This window comes from Passer domesticus, chromosome 5, assembly GCF_036417665.1.
Source record: "Passer domesticus isolate bPasDom1 chromosome 5, bPasDom1.hap1, whole genome shotgun sequence".
Taxonomy (NCBI): domain Eukaryota; kingdom Metazoa; phylum Chordata; class Aves; order Passeriformes; family Passeridae; genus Passer; species Passer domesticus.
Window position 1 is genome coordinate 34482806 of NC_087478.1, and position 18206 is coordinate 34501011.

The 18206-nt window shown below is 38.3% G+C and overlaps 1 protein-coding gene across 5 annotated transcripts in view; it reads left to right on the forward strand.

Moving 5' to 3' along the window:
- The window catches only part of TPH2 (tryptophan hydroxylase 2), a 54900-nt gene extending 37033 nt beyond the window's left edge, over positions 1–17867 (forward strand). For 3 of the 5 annotated variants that reach the window (XM_064419521.1, XM_064419523.1, XM_064419522.1), the window contains exons 9-11: positions 8384–8479; positions 16446–16579; positions 16675–17191. In XM_064419521.1, coding sequence (XP_064275591.1) covers positions 8384–8479; positions 16446–16579; positions 16675–16849 — 405 coding nt within the window. In that variant the 3' untranslated portion in view covers positions 16850–17191. Of the gene's footprint in view, positions 1–8383; positions 8480–16445; positions 16580–16674 lie in introns of those variants that run through there. The other 2 variants (XM_064419520.1, XR_010362121.1) reach the window with 2 other exon arrangements.
- Positions 17868–18206: the final 339 nt, after the last annotated feature.

An 18206-nucleotide genomic window follows, 5' to 3' on the forward strand; every position in this document is an offset into this window, starting at 1 on the left:
CTGTGCTGTGATTAGTTGCTTCACCTTTGCGACTTGATAATCTCTGGATTTACTTAGCCAGTCTGTTGAAAGCTTATCCCAGGATAAGTGGAAGAGAATCCTGTGCCAGTTTCTCCCTGTTGCAGTTTCCTTGGAGCATTGCAGCCTTTTCAAAAGGATGAACTCTGCCTCCCCATCTTGAAGAGTATTTTACGGAGTACTGCAAGTTTATGCTTTCTTTTCTGAGTTGCCTGCTTAGCATGCTTGCCGTGGAGTGGAAGATGGCCTTTTTAGAGAAGGCAAAAAATGTTGGACTGGGGCTGAGGTCTACAGGTAACTGTGGTAAATATGTCTTGAGGACTGACTAGGCTTCTGTAGAGATTCTGGCTTGTGATACTGGGGGAAAAAAGTGTCTGAGGTGGTTCTTGTCTGTTCTCTGGATGTTCTAAGCAAGGCAGTTCACAATTTGGGGTAACAGTCCTAAGGTCAATGACCCATAAAAACAGTATGCCATCAGGCAAAGGACAGACAAATCATGTCTTTGTATGTGTATTTGTTTCGATTTTTCTCTCACTTTTGTGATGTCTCCTGTCATTGTTCAAGTCCCTGGCTCCTGCTGGAGGAATCATACTCTCTAAGCTGTAGCATAAGCCACAAGGCTGAGGAGAACTCTGTGGGGTGCTAGCCCTGGCCCCTGTACCCTAGCAAATCAGGACCGTTCTTGCTTTGATAGATTGTGTTAGTGCCAAGTCCTCATCTGTAAGAGTAGCAGGACAGAGGTGTAAAACAGGAATGAAAACCCATAAAGACGGTCCTTGCTTGCATCCTGTGAATTTTGAAGGATCTTAATGAACTGTGTCATATGAGGCAGCATAGACTGAAGAATGTGGTTGAACAGAGTGATATGCTCAGCTTTTTCTTTTTTTTTTTTTTTTAATTCACTTTCAGAGGATCCCATCTCATGTAGTCCAGCTGACATGTCAAGAAACCTCACTGTCCCTGTTATGTTACCTGTATGAAATCTCTGGATGACTAAAATTTGAATCAACAGCTTGCAAAAGAAATGAGCGAATGCTCTTTTCAGCTAAAATAGGGAGCACTGAATGTGAATTCGTGTTATATGTTGTAAAATAAAGTGGAAAGGAAATGGCTCATTATTTCACATCATTTTTTTCTTAATAACTCCACATGAAATTAATAAACCTTAAACCCTCAGGTTTTAGAAGTTGTTCTAGATAAGAGTCAAATGACAGGGAAGGGGAAATAGGAAGGGCGAAGCATTAGGACTTCAATGACTTACGTTTAACAGTTATCTAAGCAGCAGTTTCTAGTTTCAGTGATCTCATCTTCTTAGCTGCATATTAAGCTTCAGCACTGTTAGTTAATTATGTTGAAAAAAACAGGAGTTCTTTTTCTGGCAATGTTGAGCAAGTGTGCTTTTGGGAGCATTGATTTTTTGCACCATCTTTGTGACCACTAGCTTTGGTGGAAGGGAATTGCTGCCTTGCCAGGAAACACCAGACTTTCTGTGTAAGTGTTGAGGTTCCTGATTCTTCACCTCCAAAGAGCTCCAGAGTTTTTGGCTGAGATAAAATGAGTGGGATGGACAGACATCATCTTTGCACAGAGCAAACCTAAGTTCAGATTATTCTGAAGCAATTCAAACATGGAGTGGGATATTATGTGACTTCAGCTGTGTGGGAACTAACTTCTTTTGCAACAGCAGAAAAATCCCAGAAGTGCTTCATCCTCCTCTCTCTGTGCTTGCTCTTTAGAGCAGCAAGAGGGCCTCCTTCATGTGAGAATGAATAACAGAAATATTCTCTCAAGAGACACAAAATTGTTAGTAGGAGTGTTTTCCAGGTCTTATTCTGGAAGTCATATTGCACCTGCAAGGTTGGCAGCTGCCATACACATTGTCTTGTCTTGGCTGGCTCCCCGGTGTTGGAGATATAGTGTTACCTCTTTATTTGTGCTGCTTGAGGTACATTTTCTGCTCCCTAACAAATGCATGATGGTAATGTTATTGTGGTTACCATTATGAGTTTTTCTGCAGAAACAAGCATAATTTCAAAATATTCACGAGGGGTTAAGCCTCCCTGAGCTCACTATAGGCCATGCTTTCTGTGAGTATGTCAAGCCTTGCATTAGAGGAATTTGCATGTAGTGGTACTGTGTGTTGTGACTGTCAACAGAAACGTGAAGGCTGGTGTGTGTCTATCCCAGAGTACCCTAATGAGCAGCACCACATCTACTCAAACTATTATTTAGAAAGAGATTGTTCCAAGCATTCACCTTCAGTGAAAGGTCTGAATGCAAAAAAGAGAGATGAGGGGAAAAAGGAGGCTACTGTTAAATATATTCACTTTGCAATCCCTGAAGGAAACCTCATTTCACTGAGCCTAAATGCTTTTCAAAGTGGCAGACTAAAATTCTTCAAGAAGGTAAATCTGAAGAATTAAACTTTGTTTTTTTTTATTTAGAAAGGCTGTTGGTTGTGAATAGGGTCACTGCTTTTGTTAGAGGTAAGTGAATCACCTATAATGAGACTTGGCTATCGAATTTTACTCTTCTGCTTTTGATCTATTCACAAGCTCATCATGAGATTTATTTGTTGTTCAGATATCTCCCTGCATTTCTGCTCACTAATGTTCCCACATGAATAGCTGTCAAATAGCTGGTATTGCTTGAGGTCTGGGCTCCAACACTGGGCTGTATTGGCTAGTTGCCTGGGTTACCTTTGTTACATCTATCTGTTTCTTGTAGTAGAGCATTCCTGATACTACTCAACACACTGAATTTTGAATAATTCAGTCAAATGTGAAATGCCAGCTGTGTTTTGTGGGTTTTTTTTGTTGTTGTGACTGTTGATGTTTTTGAGATTGAAAAATAAGCAACTATTAAAAAATTTATTTGCACCAGCTCTGAATGAAGAAAGAAAGCACAAATGAGAGTCACATATATTTCTGAGTTGAGAGTAGCTTGCAATTTGAGCACCTTTTACAGGGGGAATGAAAACACTTTTATTTTATTAATTCTTAGGATTAATTTCTAACAATGGGATTTTTAAAAGTCTTTCAGTGGTATATAATTATTTATTTATTAGATAATTACAACTCTATGAGAGATTTAATCTCTAGGTGAGTATTTTTAGAGCAAAATATCAGAAGACTCCTAAAGAAAAAGGAATTAATCTCTGCATATTGTGAACATATCACATGCATTTCAATTGAGTGGTGCATTCTAATATCCTTTGAAATCTACAATCCTGTAAAAACAAGATAAATATATTTCTTAAGAATATTTATTTGGTGCTGGTCTTTTGAATACTTACATATATTAATAGTTGTATTGTCTTCAGGGCAACTAATTTTATATACATGTAGAGTGATTGTGCTGTTACACATCAGCCTGGGGCTGTAGGCCCATGACATTGGCAGTTCATGTAGTGGTGAGTCTTCTGCCCATGTATCAGATTGCAGTCATGCAATTACACAATCTCTCATCCTTCCCCACTTGTGGCAGGGAGCACAAGTGAATTAGCTCTTGACATGCTTGGTGTTCTCAGGACTCATCTTGACAACATTTTAATAAGGTACTTTCAGAAAACAGATAAAATCTCATACTGTACTTTGTGCTGAAAATTGCCAAGCGATGCAAGTATTGGTCTTCGCCTATAAAATAAGAAAACTAAGCAAAGTGGAATGGCTTGAAAGGCCTTTTTAAGAACAAGTCAGATTTTCTACTACTGACTCTGTGACACTAGGACTCAACACTATGCACAAGTTCTTTGCACAGATCCCAGGAGGGAGATTCTCAAATGCAAAATGATGTGGTGTGAGAAGGGATTTTCAAAGGCTTAGAAACCAGACAGGTGAGGAGAATTGAGCCTATCAGACCTTTTTTTCCTGCCTTTGAAAATATCTAAGCACCCTCGAATAACGATTTTTTCTGTTAGCTGTCATAGCTGTCAGTGATTTTTTTTCTTTTTCTTATGGTAGTCCAGTTTATAATGCAGGGCAGTATCTGAATACAAAGAAGAGACACTGTTTACCCTGAAGACCAGGTTTGGAGTTTTCCAGGGCTTGATGTTCTCTATATCTTTCCTATCAATAGCAGGACAACTGATCTGACTCCTAAAATCACATATACACTTGGCCAGACGAGCTACCCCAGTATCTTGTCTCTGACCCAGGCAATTGCAGACGTCTGCAGGACAGCATATGTCGAAAGCCATACGGTGGTATTTTCCTGATGTACTGCTTTACTTGCCAATGACTTTTGATTCAAGGGCTCTGAAGGAAGAAATCTGCTATATTAGTATTTTATGGCCCTTAATTGGATTTTCTTCCATGCATCTGTTAAATAATTTTGAACCCATTAGATAATGTTTTATGAGCATGACTGTAAAGTATCTTTCTTATATTTTTGAATAAATAAGAGAAATAGAATTAAATTATACTGAAGACAGTCTTGTGCTCCTGGCACAGTCTTGATTGATGTCACTTGGTATAAAAATTATTTCTGATCCCTCATTTGGCATTTTGATTCTTCATCTCATTTTGCTGATTTGACTAATAGAGCAGTGTTTTACTGTAAGGTCTTGTATTTGTGGGGTTCCTAGACGAAGGGAGGAAATGATGAATCTGACTCCATGTTCTTAGAAGGGTAATGTATTATTTTATGATTTATTTTATATTAAAGAATACTATACTAAACTATACTAAAGAATACGGAAAGGATACAGACAGAAGGCTGAAAGGATACTAATGAAAAACTCGTGACTCTCTCTCTAGAGTCTGACACAGCTTGGGTGCGATTGGCCAATAAGTAAAAAAAAAAAAAATTAATATGAAACTAATAAAACAACCACCTGTTGGTAAACAATGTCTAAACTACATTCTAAGGCAGCAAAACACAGAAGCAAATCAGACAATTATTGTTTTCCTTTTTCTCTGAGGCTTCTCAACTTCCCAGGAGAGAAATCCTGGCAAAGGGATTGATTATTCCAGGAAATACGATGGTGACAGTAATGCTCTTTAAGAACTCCAGAATTTATACAACATGGAAAGCCACCTTTCCTACTTCAAGAGCCTATTTATAATTGTAGCAAATACACACTTCACCCCAAAGGTGAGGTGGACCTGAAAGTAAAGTATAGATATTCCTTTAGTTTGTAGAGGAACCAAATATCTGTGGCCACAGTCTAGGGAGTATGTCAGAGACAAGTCCAAGATTTCAAATCAGACCAGGAGAGCCTGGATGACCCTGTTTGTGCTTGCATTTACCAGCCTACATGTAACCAAATTTGTCTTCAGGCGAGGCTTCAAAAAAATGTGTTCATCTCAACAGCCACTGCTTTGTTCAGTCATTCCCACTCCAGTGTGCTTATCCTGTGTGTAATATAGAATATCACAACTGTAGTTTACCATACAAAGAGACACATTTACTGGGGTGTCTATGTGTCTGGTCTATAAAAAGTGTACCTTTATGGTTAATATTTAAACTCTTTATCAGTATGCCTCGATGTTTGTAGGCTTGAGAACACAACTTACCAAAGCCTGCACACTCTAGTCCACTGAGCCACCTTTGCACGTGTGAGTAGATGTGTGGGGGGAGTTGTGTATTGCTGACTACTGATCTGAAGATGGCAGCATTGGGTGAGCTTTGCACTTTCTTGGCTAAGCAGGGCACCCTTAAATCCAAGACTGTAGTGGTTGCATGTGGAAAATTTATAATCAGCTTTTAATTTGAAAGGCTTTTCTTAATGCTGCAGTTTGATATCACAAGTTAGTAGTAGGCAGACGTATTGCCATTTATGTGTTTTATTTTAATTAGTTATACTGAGAGTACAAGTCTTATAAATAGTAAAGATTGGCTCTCACCAGCAAGCCTTAGCTCATAAATATGACTCCCTTTTATTACAGTAACAATTATAATAATTTTTGAACCAATGTAAAAGAAGCTCCCTCTTTAAGTACTGTCTATCCATCAAGGAGGAAGTGGAATCAAGTTCCACCTGTCTAGTCCTATGCTGTGGACAGGACACTGCTCACTCTGGACAGCAGGGATTGCTCTCTCTGGCACCTGTGTTAGCTCCTCTTCCTTCTGTGCTTTCCAGCCTCCAGAGTGCACATCCTCAGAGGAGTGGAGAATGTTTCTCCTCCTTCCCTCTGCTGGCCCTATAGATTGCTAAGTGGGCATTTGACTTTCTCCTGGGAGCAGCATGACATTGGTTTGGTCTTCTCCAGCCTAAGAAAGTCCCCACATGTGGAGCACCTCTACTGTTGACCTAAGTGTTTCTCTTACAGATCTAAAACATACAAACACCAGACTCCTTTTTAGCTGCTGCTGGTTTTAAAAATAAAAATGAGCATGATCACTGTGTTTTACCAGGAGTTTAATCTTGTTGTATGTCTGTCAGAATGTTAATGTTAGCAGCATAAGGACGACTACCTGATAGATTCCTACACGGAACTCTGAGGAAGAGGGGGACACATTCAACAAACAGGACTGTGGCCTTCTGATAGCTCTTCTGGCAAAATATTCAGGCAGGGAAGCGAAATTTGTACTCTCTGTGATAGGTCGCTCAGCTTCACTCACTACTTCTGTGATGCCTTTGTAATTTTGTGTTGTTGGCTGTTTGTCCCTCAGACACCATTTGTTTGGAAACCATCACTCCTAAGTGGTGACATCAGCTCACTGTATGTACTGAAAAATTTTATGCCAGCTTGATTTACCTGAGTCAATAGCATAGCCAGAGGTGGAAATTTGATATTTTGGGTTTGTTTCTTTGTTTGCTTTATTTGATGATGTTGTGCTTTCACCTCCCTTTATGGATATCTGTGCATTTGACTACTGTGATGGAATCAGACTTGAGACATTTGAAGTCTCTGCCACTGTTTCTTCTTCTCAGCTGACCGAGCAGGTTTGGATCAGATGCGGGGCTCATGTTTTTATTATTATTTTTATTATACACTTCTGCATAATGCTATGCTGTATGAATCACTAGCTGTACAGAAACTTTTATGAGGCTAAGCAATTAATAATTTCTGAATTTCTAAAGATTGGTTGAACTTAAAAGAACTGTTAATTTCTGGTCTTCTATATTTAATATGATACCCAGTCTGGAAGAGTTGGGAGTTAAGGAGGAAGTGAATGGAAAAAACCAACATTGTATTAGGATGTATTCTGAAGTTACTTAAAACCCCGAAAATTTAGTACAAAATATTGGGTAATTTCTTATCCAAAATTCATTTCTCCTGCAAAGACATGTAAATCTTCTAGGTTCAGTGGAGTTATGCCCCTTTGCACAAAATCTGAAATTGTCAGATGGTGTAATAAACACAAACATATATAGGGATATGTGTATATATATGTGCAATATTTTCGTATAAATTAGGACTCAACTTCCTAAAACCTTCATACGTAGAAATAGTTACTATCTTGACCTCAGCTGTTTGATCTAATATCAAAAAGCATGTGATATGTTGTAAAAAAACCAAAATAAAATTCAGTACCATCAGAGCAGAAGTGACCGTGACCTTTAGCATTTAGTGGACAGTGGGCTGTCAGTGCTTCTTATGATCTTCCTAACATTTAACTTTGTTAGGTGGGTGCAGCAAAGTTGGATACAATACTGTTATGTTGATTTAACAGATCTCTTTTTGCAGCTTGTCATCAGTTTTACAGGTTAGATACATTACCTGATGGAATGTAGATCTAAAAACCAATTGTAATTGGTCAAGTGAATTCATTCATCAAGTGAATTCATTTGACTGAATATAATTTTCTTTCTGCAATTCAAGAAGCCAAATGCCATATTCGTTCTTTATTTATGACAGAATAAAATCTAGTGAAGACTAAGGCCTCAACTCAAGAAGGCTCTTAAGAACATACATATAAGTAAATTCATTTCAACTCAGGACAACTCAAGTATGTTTCAGACTTTAAAGTGATATCAGCTTGAGCTTAAAATTGAATGCTCTGAACAACATCTTAGAGATCTTCAGATGCTCCTAGACAGTCAGACCAATTACCTTGCAGGATTCTGTTTTGAGGTATCTCACTTATTTCTGAAGGTTTTAAAAACCTCTGTAGGCCACTATCAGCATCTTTGACACCTAAAAATGATCTTGCTTGTCTGTTCCTAATTGGTCATTCCTGTGAGCTGCTTGTGTACCCAGACAAAGAACAAAATCTCAAATTGTTGTGCAAAGTTTCCTTACTGCTGAGCATGACATTTAAATTACTTAGCAGCAATAATACATGTTATCTGAGATTATATTCAAAGTAGGTAATTCTAAAGAAGCGGGACAGGCAAGTGAATATGGTATTGATTGTTATTGCTGAAGTGCTCGTTTGCCACTATACTATTTGTACTGAATATCTGTATATTTTACAGTGCTATTTCTTTACAATTGAATTTGGCCTTTGCAAGCAAGAAGGACAACTGCGTGCTTATGGGGCAGGACTTCTGTCTTCTATTGGAGAGTTAAAGGTATGTACCCTTAAAGCATAGTAAAATTTTAATCTTAACAAAAAAAATAGTTAGATATAAATATATTGACTTGCAAATAACAGTTAAAATTCTCAAGATAAAAAGCTTGTATTTAAAATACAGTATTGACCTAAAAGCTTTGTTTGAAATATCATCTGGCACTTGAAGCATGAAATGGACTTGTAAGGCCCAAAGTACCAAAGCAACTATAAACTAAAAAACTGATTTCTGTTTGAATTTTCATTTCTTGTCAAAGGGGGCTCAAGGGTTCTAACAGGTAAGAGTGCCTTGGGCTCTAAAAGCCGTGTTTGTATGAGGAGCACGTATTTTTAATACCCACAACAAAATGCTGGAAATCAGACATGATTCTGTTCTAAGTAATGCAGTGTACTTGGGTGGATTCATTATTGATATGAAAAGAACAGCATTCATTAAGATCCTGATTCAGTAGATTAATCATATTTAAAATTAAGGAATGTGTATAAATTCACATTGAACTTGCCTATGTTACAATACATAGAGCCCTATTCTTTTAAGGGTGAAAGTGTTTAACCATGCATGGTGTGAGTAGTTGAAGTGGATAATTAATTTCCTCTTTTAATGCCTAAAAAAGATGGGGTATGGGCAAAAGGTATTTTGTCACAGCTGTATTATTTTGGGACATAATACATCTCTCAGTTAGCAAGATGGGAGGGAAGGGTAAAGAGAGGGAGGAGTACCATCTTCAGAGACCCAAATGAACTCTTGGTGGCTTTGCAGGTAAACATTTGGATTTAGAAAGCATATATGGAAGAGTATTGAAAACTATTTTGCAGCATATCTGTTATTTATTTGTGTTTACACATCTTCCCACCCTCCAGGGCTGGCTTTTGGTGAGCTACTTGGCAGTTTAATAGAAGTATCTCAGTGCCTTTTTGCTGTTTTACCTGTAACTGTGAATATTTGTGCTGAAACTCATTAGTAAAACTGCTATACTTCCAGTAGTAAAAAATGTTGAAGTAAATTACCTTCTCTAGTGTTTTTTCTTTGATTGCATTAGAGTTGCTCTCAGTTCTCTGCATACTCCAGCCACAGAAACATTCTGTATCTGTCTGGCAATATTTTATACTCACAGTGCAAAGATGTCTGAATGAAAAGGGATGAAGATGCCCCACTTGTTTTCCTTTGGCTCAGCAACATTCAGTGCTAACCCCCAAACTCTGCAGGATTCTGTAAAGGCCTTTTATTTAAACTTTTATTTAAACTAACAGTTAAGGTTGCTAGGTGATGACCCTGAAAATACCTACCATATCATTTACAAAATCTTAGGGCATAAAAAAGAAGAAGTGAATAGTCAAGAACATAATAAATCTTCTACCATCAATGTCATAAACAAATGCATTGTTCTTGTCAAGTCTGCATATTTGGTACCACACATTTGTGACCCCCAGATCTGGGTTCTTTACTCAGCAGTAAACTGAGAGTATAAACGCAAAAAATAATCCTTTTGAAAAGCAATGCTAAAAGCTAAATAATCTGCACATTAACGGACTATATTGATCTGCTACAGTGTTATGGCCAGATATATATCATAGTAATTTTGATCTAAGTCAATAATATTGTATACTTTTCTAGTACACTATATATATGTTTTGTAGATATGGTGCCAGAAGAGACTACTAGATAATTTGATTTGACCTCCTGTGTATCATAAGATACTAAATTTCACCAGATCTTGCATATACTGATCTTAAGTTAGAAATTGCAGTTACTGATAAACTAAGCACTTGTGTGCTGTGGGAACAGAACAGCACCATACCACCTCCATGAAGGGACTGATAAGGTGAAAAATATTCCAAAAGTCTGTGGAAGTGTTCTGCAGGGTGGAAAAGAAGATAAAAGTTAAGGGAAAAAATGCAAAGAACTGCTAAGTTTTCTGATAAAATGACCATGGGAGAAGCCATTTCTAGACCACAATCCTGGCAGGAATAAAATATTTTCAGGGAGATGCTTAGGAAGGAGAAAGTCTGGGCACCCATGACTTTGGTACACAGCCTTGCATCAAGTCATTGTCACTTTCTACTGTTTCTTGGGAAAGCAATTTCCCTCCTAGCACCTACTGGGAGGGCAAATTTCTTCCTTGACCTGAAGGCAGGTAATGCTAATAGACTGATTGTAACTGAAATCCTTATTGATGGCAGCAATTGCTCTGAAAATGATGAGAGCAATGTTGACTCAGATTGCATGGCCATGACATGTCCCTCATTATGTGTGCAACACTTGTACTTCTCACAGGTGTCAGAGTGAAAACATCCTTTCAGAAATAACTTCTGCCATGCTTTAGACAGGGATGGCTATGGCCCATAGAAGTTTAAATACTTATGTAACCCTGCTGCTAGGAAGACTGATCTTGAAATGTTGAGTTTTGCTACCTTGGCTTTAGAGTTATAGAATAGTTAAGTTGGAAAAGTTCTCTAAGATGACCAAATCCAGTTGTTAACCCAGCACTGCCAAATATGCCACTAGGTCACGTCCTCAAGTGCCATATCCACACATAATTTAAATACCTTTCAAGGATGGTAACTCAACCACTTTCCTGGGTAGCTTACTCCAATGTTTGGCAATTTTGGTGAAGAAATTTTTCCTAATATCCCATCTAAACCTCCCCTGGCACAACTTGAAGACATTTCCACTTTTCCTGCCACTTTTCACTTGGGTAAAGAGACCAACCCCTGCCTGGCTACAATCCCCTTGTAGGCAACTATAGAGAGTGAAAGATGTCCCCTGAGGTCCCTTTTCTCCAGGCTAAGCAAACTCAGTTCTCTCAGCTGCTCCTCATCATTGTGCTCCAGACCCTTCCTCAACTCCACTGCCCTTCTCTGGACACCCTGCAGAACCTCAATGTCTTTCTTTGACTGAGAGGCCCAAAACTGGACAAGGACTTGAGGTGTGGCCTCACTAGTGCTGAGGGACAGTCACTGCCCTCGTGCTGCTGGACGCACTATTGCCAATACAGACCAGGATGCCATTGGCCTTCTTGGCCACTTGGGCACACTGCTGGCTCCTGGTCGCTGTTGACCGGCACCCTCATGTCCTTTTCTGATGTGCCACTTTCCAGCCACTCTTTGCTGCTTGGGGTTGATGGCACCCAAGTGCAGAACCTGGCACTTTGCCTTGTTGAACCTCAAGAACTGGCCTCAGTCCATTGATCCATCCTGTCCAGATTCCTCTGCAGAGCCTTCCTGTTCTCCATCAGAACAATGCTGCTGCCCAAATTGGTGTTCTCTGCAAATTTACTGAGGATGCCCTTGAGATTGCACAGGCATTTGTTATTAATATGCTTTTGTGAGCAAGAAGAAAAGCCTTTCTCCAACTTCTGTCCCTATCAGCTCTCTTTTCAATGCAGTGGTATGCGCAGGAAGAAAAGTGGTGGCCAATTTTATATATAATTTTTATAAATTTTCAGAAGTATATGAGTCTATTTGTAGGGCAGAAATGGCAAGCAGTATTTGGGCTGTTTGGGGGACTGAATGGCTTGTTCAGTCATCCCTGTTTCTGTATTACACTGCTCCACTTCACAAATCTGGTCAACAGCTCTAGTAACAAATAATTGTAAAAGCTAGAGAAATGTGTGCACCAGCCTATCACTGTAGGATTCCCTTGAAATCTTTTTCCCCACTCAGTATTTAGACCTAAAATTTCAGATAATGAAAAATGCATCTCCTTGTGTGCATGCTATGAAAGCATCAAGTAAAAAAAATTTAAAAGCACAACAAAATAAGGAGAAAGAGAAGATTAAAAATGAAGCCTGGGGGGAATCGAATAATACAGTAAGTAGTTATAAAATGTTCTGCCTAATATAGTCAGGTTAACTCTAGCTAACACTATTACACAGTATGTATTTGGGGCTTAGAGATAAGGTGGAAATAATGTACATTTCAATTATTAAAACTGTTTCTAAAAAGCAGTTCAAATGTCTTTGGAAACTTTAATCCATTCAATTTGTGCGATGCTCTCTTGAACTCTTTCATTAAAGGAGTCTCCTATCAACTTCAGTTGGCTGTAGATCAAGTCATACATACCTGTTGTATGCTTCTATATTAGAGATGTAGACTTAAAATCTCTCTATATAAATTTTTAAAGTCAAATACAGTATCCAATTGTATTATTTTGTTTTAATGATAATTTAAGAAGTGCCAGCCAGAAATATTAAAATGCAAATTTTGGCTTTGTTTTCTGAAGAGGATGAAGAAAACAACTCTTGGGTCTGAGATGCTAATTTTAAGAATCTTTAAACAGAGAGATTTTCCATATTTTTCTAGACAACATATAAAATTACACTATTGAACAAAATCTTCCGGTAATATCAGGACACTGTCAGATTCACAACATATTTTGTAGATAAGCAGGAAAACATTTAAGAGCAGGTTTTTCAAGACTCTAGGTAGTCCCCCTGGGAAAACAAGGAGATAAAATCAGTACTGGCACACTCACAACTTCTCGCCTGTGTTCTTATTCTGCCCTCCTGTACTTCTCAGACAGTGCAGTATTTATAACTCATCTCAAGTTTCCCCCTTGCTAGCTGAAGATTTTACTTTTTGGGTTTTGTTTCATTTATTTTCTTTCTCAAAGCTGAAAAGCTCTGAGTTGTATTATTGCAATCCATTTTTATACTCAAAGGAAGAATTACAAGACCAAACTCTTTTTTCATGTGTCAGTGATAGCGGTCACTTAGGAAATGATTCACAGTTGTGCAGTGTAAATGCCTGGTGCCATCTGACATGCCCTAGTATTTCTGACCAGCCGCCACCACAGAAACGTGTAAAAGGCTTCTTTAGATTCTGTGTTGTATCTTCCATTCTCTGTACAATGCATCAGACAGTCTAGGCCTCAGACACAAGTTGTTAGGTCCCCAGTCACGCTTTTAAACTTTCATCTGGCAGGGAGTGGAGGCATTTCTATATTGTTATGCTTATTTTCAGTACAAATGATTGTCTGCTTCTTAAGCTGTCTGATACTGCTGCTTTTTCTGAGAATCAGTGATGAGTCATTTAGAAGTTTCACTCCAGATTCTTATTTCTTGAACTGAAGAATACTCACCAACAGTATTACTAGCCATTAGAGACCGTTATCACAGATCCACAAGATGGTGAGCTGCCCTATTTTACCAAAAACTATTTTCCATGAGTGTTAGCCCTAACATCTCATTGGAGGTGGATAACATAGAGGTTACTTATGGAGACATATGTATTGGGTACTTACTGAATGTCCAACCAAACCATAAGTGAATAACATGTATTTAAAAAACAAAGGCCTGAAGCTGAAAGCTTTTGGACTCACCAGACAATTCTTTCTTTTTTATTTTTGTTGAGATTATATACTTCAAAATGTTAAGATTGCCAAGGACCAGCATTTTACAGCACTGTAAAGTTTCTGATAAATTCTCTGGCCAGCTTTGAGTCAGTGTCTTGACCATTCTAGTTCATGCTAGATAGTTTATGGTCTCTCTAAAGGTTTGTCTGCAGGCTCATTTCAATTGCTGAACTCTGGCATTTCTGGTGTTAACATATCAACTCAACAGAAGATGTTACAGGTGACAGGCTGTGCAATTTGAAAACACCATCCAGACTTGCAAAGATGGAAACATTGCTTTGGTAGTCATGACAATTCCTACTTGATCTAAGAACCAGAAGAACTTGGAGGGGAGACAGGTATCTCGGATGGGAATTCACGAGAATTTACACCATTTGTTTCCAAACTAGAATCCTAAGAATAACTGATCCGTTGTCACCTGATTTTGAAGACATCTCTGACTACTTTACCCTTGGTTTCCAGGGTGCACATGTGCTGCTGTCCTCATGTTCCACTCTCTTCAGAGTTGCTTTGTGAAACAGCAGCTCTGTTCATGTATAACTAAACCGGGATCCAGAAAGAAACAGTAATTTCATATTGATTATCTGAGGACAGTATCTAGAAAGACTTTCTCAGAGGACATCCCCTGTAGTAGCATCAGCCTTTCCTTCTCTTTAAACTCTCTCCTTTTATAAAATTAGGGCTCAGTGACTAGAACAGTTGCTCACAATGTTGGAGTCAAAGGCTGGATCCCTTTTCAATGCTGATAACTTCAGTCCCAAGGACTAGGCCTGGCCCATCAGAGGCCTTAGTATGTAGAGAAGTTAACACCGTCCCCCTTTCTGTTGAACCTTTCACGGTACAGGAAAGAATCCATGAGTCAGAAGCAGTCAGTTCTTATGGAATCATGGCCTGTATCATCATCTTGATTTCCTGCAAGGAATCAACCTCACTCAGTCCACTCAGAGTTTTGAAACTTTGTGCTTTAGACATCTGAACCACCAAGTCTCACCTGGAAGCACAGAGGCACCTTAAGAGGAGATTTTTATCTATAGTTACCCTCCAGGGAATCTATTATAATTCCAAGTGAAAAAAAGCAAATTAATTTCAATAGAAGGAGGTAAATGCCTTAATTTAGAAGTATTCAAGAGGGTTCTGCAAAGAGAAAGTGACAAGAGGGATATAGGCAGGGGCCTAATAAGGTGGGCCTGTTCCTGCAGTCCTTTTGGACGAGGATGATGGTTGAGAACTCATTTTTTTATATGTGTTTTCAAACCTGTTTAACTAATGGCTGGCTAGAAACAGCAAACCTTGTGAGAAGGAAAAGATACATGTACTAAAGAAAGTTAATTCCCTGACATTTTAAGATTCCATGCATTAATTTTTCATGTATTTATTTTTGGAGAGAGAGGAGGTGGGAGGAAGAGGCTCTTGTTCCAGTTTTCTGTCCTGCTATTTGGAGACTTCAGGTTGAGAGTTAGTATGATATTTTCAGAGCCTTTCACAGGGATTTAGGAATGAGCATAAGCAAGAGCAAGGATGAAAGTTGTGGTGAATACCTTAAGGTTAATACTTTACTCCACTGTAAAGAATGTCTATGCAGATGGAAAGTAAAGAAATCAGAGGCACCTTTGGACCTCAGGGATCTACTTCCTCCCTGTCATTTCTTTATGCTTTTCATTCACATCTTCACTCTATATAGATATCAGGGGACTAAAGAAGGTTGAAAGGTGACCTAAATATGCTCTGCTTTCTTACCTTATACTTCTGTAACAGGGGACTGAGAATGAAAATATGTGTGCTCTAGAAGATAAGGTAGATCCAAAAACCAACACAAGTATTCAGTTTGAAAGGGGAGTGCGAAAACATTTTCCAGGCAAATGTCTCAGTATCTGATTTTCAGTTCTGAACCTCTCTTTTCTAGTGACGTGTGCGAGTCATACAAAGAGAAAGGCTGATCAGAAATCTCTGCTCTGTGTAGCATTTGCCTTATCTGCCCAATGTTTCTTCTGTACTTATTTATATCTGTTTAGTTATTTTTTCTTTGCAGTACTGTGTGAAGCATTATTGCTCAGGTTGTGTGGCAGAAGAGTAATGCTTTTCATTGTCTTGCAATACGTTGCCATTATTGGATGGGTTTTCAGAGATGTAGTTTCACTTTCGCTGTCAGAAAAATACCATGTGATTTTCTTGAAAATGTAAAGTACATATTACATGAATGGTTTAGTCAGACCCAATTTACCTACCAAGACGAAGATTAATTGTGCTAGTTAAATGAGATTTTGGGGACATATATATTTATAATTGTATAGATAATATTTCAAGGATGGTTATTTGATGGTTTTCCCTTTTCCATCTGAACATTTACGTCTGTATATGCTCATGGCGGGTGCATTTTGAACATCCTCTTTATTATTATTATGGGGAAAAACCATCTCCCATAGTAAGAGCTTTTTAAATAACAACTTCTGTTGACTGTTCAGACTGAAAAAACGCTGTATGTAAAACAAAACGAGCTACCAGTTAGTGGGAAACATACAGGACAGCGATATAAAAGCTGTATATATGAGCAGATGATATAGATACACCGCATTATCAAAATCCAGTTTAACAGATCCTGTGGTGTATTTTGCAGCATGCTCTCTCTGACAAGGCCAATGTGAAAACATTCGATCCAAAGACAACCTGTTTGCAAGAATGCCTTATCACTACTTTCCAGGAAGTTTACTTTGTTTCAGAGAGTTTTGAAGAGGCCAAAGAAAAGATGAGGTAAATTATTTTCCTTGACTCAAAAATCTAATTTTCTCTTTTTTAGTGCCTGGGAAAAGAAAAAAGGGAAGTTAATTTTCTTTTTTTCCTTTCAGGGACTTCGCCAAATCCATCAATCGTCCCTTCTCTGTGTATTTCAATCCATATACGCAAAGCATTGAGATTCTGAAGGATACCAGGAGTATAGAAAATGTTGTCCAGGACCTCCGCAGTGATCTAAACACTGTATGTGATGCTTTAAGCAAAATGAACAGATATTTAGGGATTTGATATGTTTGGCACTGTGATTTGCTGTCAGTTGCTCTTTCTGTAGCCAGTTACATGAGATGGCTGATTTATCAGAGCCATCAGTTTTCCCTTTACAGCTTGGCCTGTGGCTTGCATTATTGTGTAGCTCTGTCTAACTGTAATGTGCAGACAAACCAAGGCAATGCTAATTTGTAAATGAAACATGGAATGTGGCAGAATATAATCATCAATTCTTCAGCACAATGTCATGTACAAGTATACCATTAAAAACTTTCCTGGCAACAGTTTGGTTTCTATAAAATGATTCACTTCAATGTTTAAGAAATAGTGTTGCTGATTTCATTAGGTCTGAGTTTATTTCTTCACTATCCTTTCCCTTCCATAAAAATTCAGAAAAAAATGTTTGCAACATTTTAAATTTTCTTTGTAAGAAAACATTATTTCTTTCTCTATTGGTAATTTTGTCTATATATCTGTTACAGAACTTAGTGTCTCTTGTGACTGAACAATACAATTTACGTACCAGTAGCTATCAGAGATCAGAAAGGATATATATTAGTACTAAAAGGTCTGTGAAGATTATACATAATGAGAGCCCACAACTGACAAATGTTCAATGTGGCTGAGCAATTGCAACACACTAAAAAACCAGAAACCTCTGATAGTTCATGTAGAAATGTAGTTCATGTGTTACCTGTGACAATCCTGAGAGTGCTTCTTCTGAGATTGCTATCTGGAAATAAGTGATGAAGCACTTGTTTTAATTTCACTGTTTCATGCGAATCCAAAGTCCTTTTACATCCTTGTATGTCTTCTGCATTCCCTTGTGTCTTGAACTTAACTATTGTGTTTCAGGCAGTTTGTCTTTCCTCATTATTCTACGTTCAACCTTGACTTGGCCATGCTTGACTGGGTCTACACTGTGCCAGTATCAGAACATATAAAAGGGTGAATATGGAAGTTGTTATTTAATTATGGCTGAGATGATTTTCAGTTACTAGAATATTTGTGGAGTGATTAAATCATAGGAAATCCCAAGCTTCCTTGCTTGTATCAGATGCAGGTAATGCCTGACTTAATAAACTCTAAGCTGGCAAGCTCTGACAGAAGTACAAGCTCTGTCTGGGGAGCACAGTACAGAAATATTTGAGCCGGCTCTTATCTGGAAGTAATAATTATGCATGTCTTTCCTTTATCTGGGTTATTCTATTCTCCTATTAGCCAAGATAATGGAGAGTTGACTATATTGTGTGGACCCTTCTTAATGGAAGCCACATGGCTTATGCAGATCATGTCAATAAGGGTGAAAGTGTCACAGCTTGTCTACATATATGGAAAATAGGTAACTATTGGAGCTGCTCTCCCAGCCGAAAGGCTC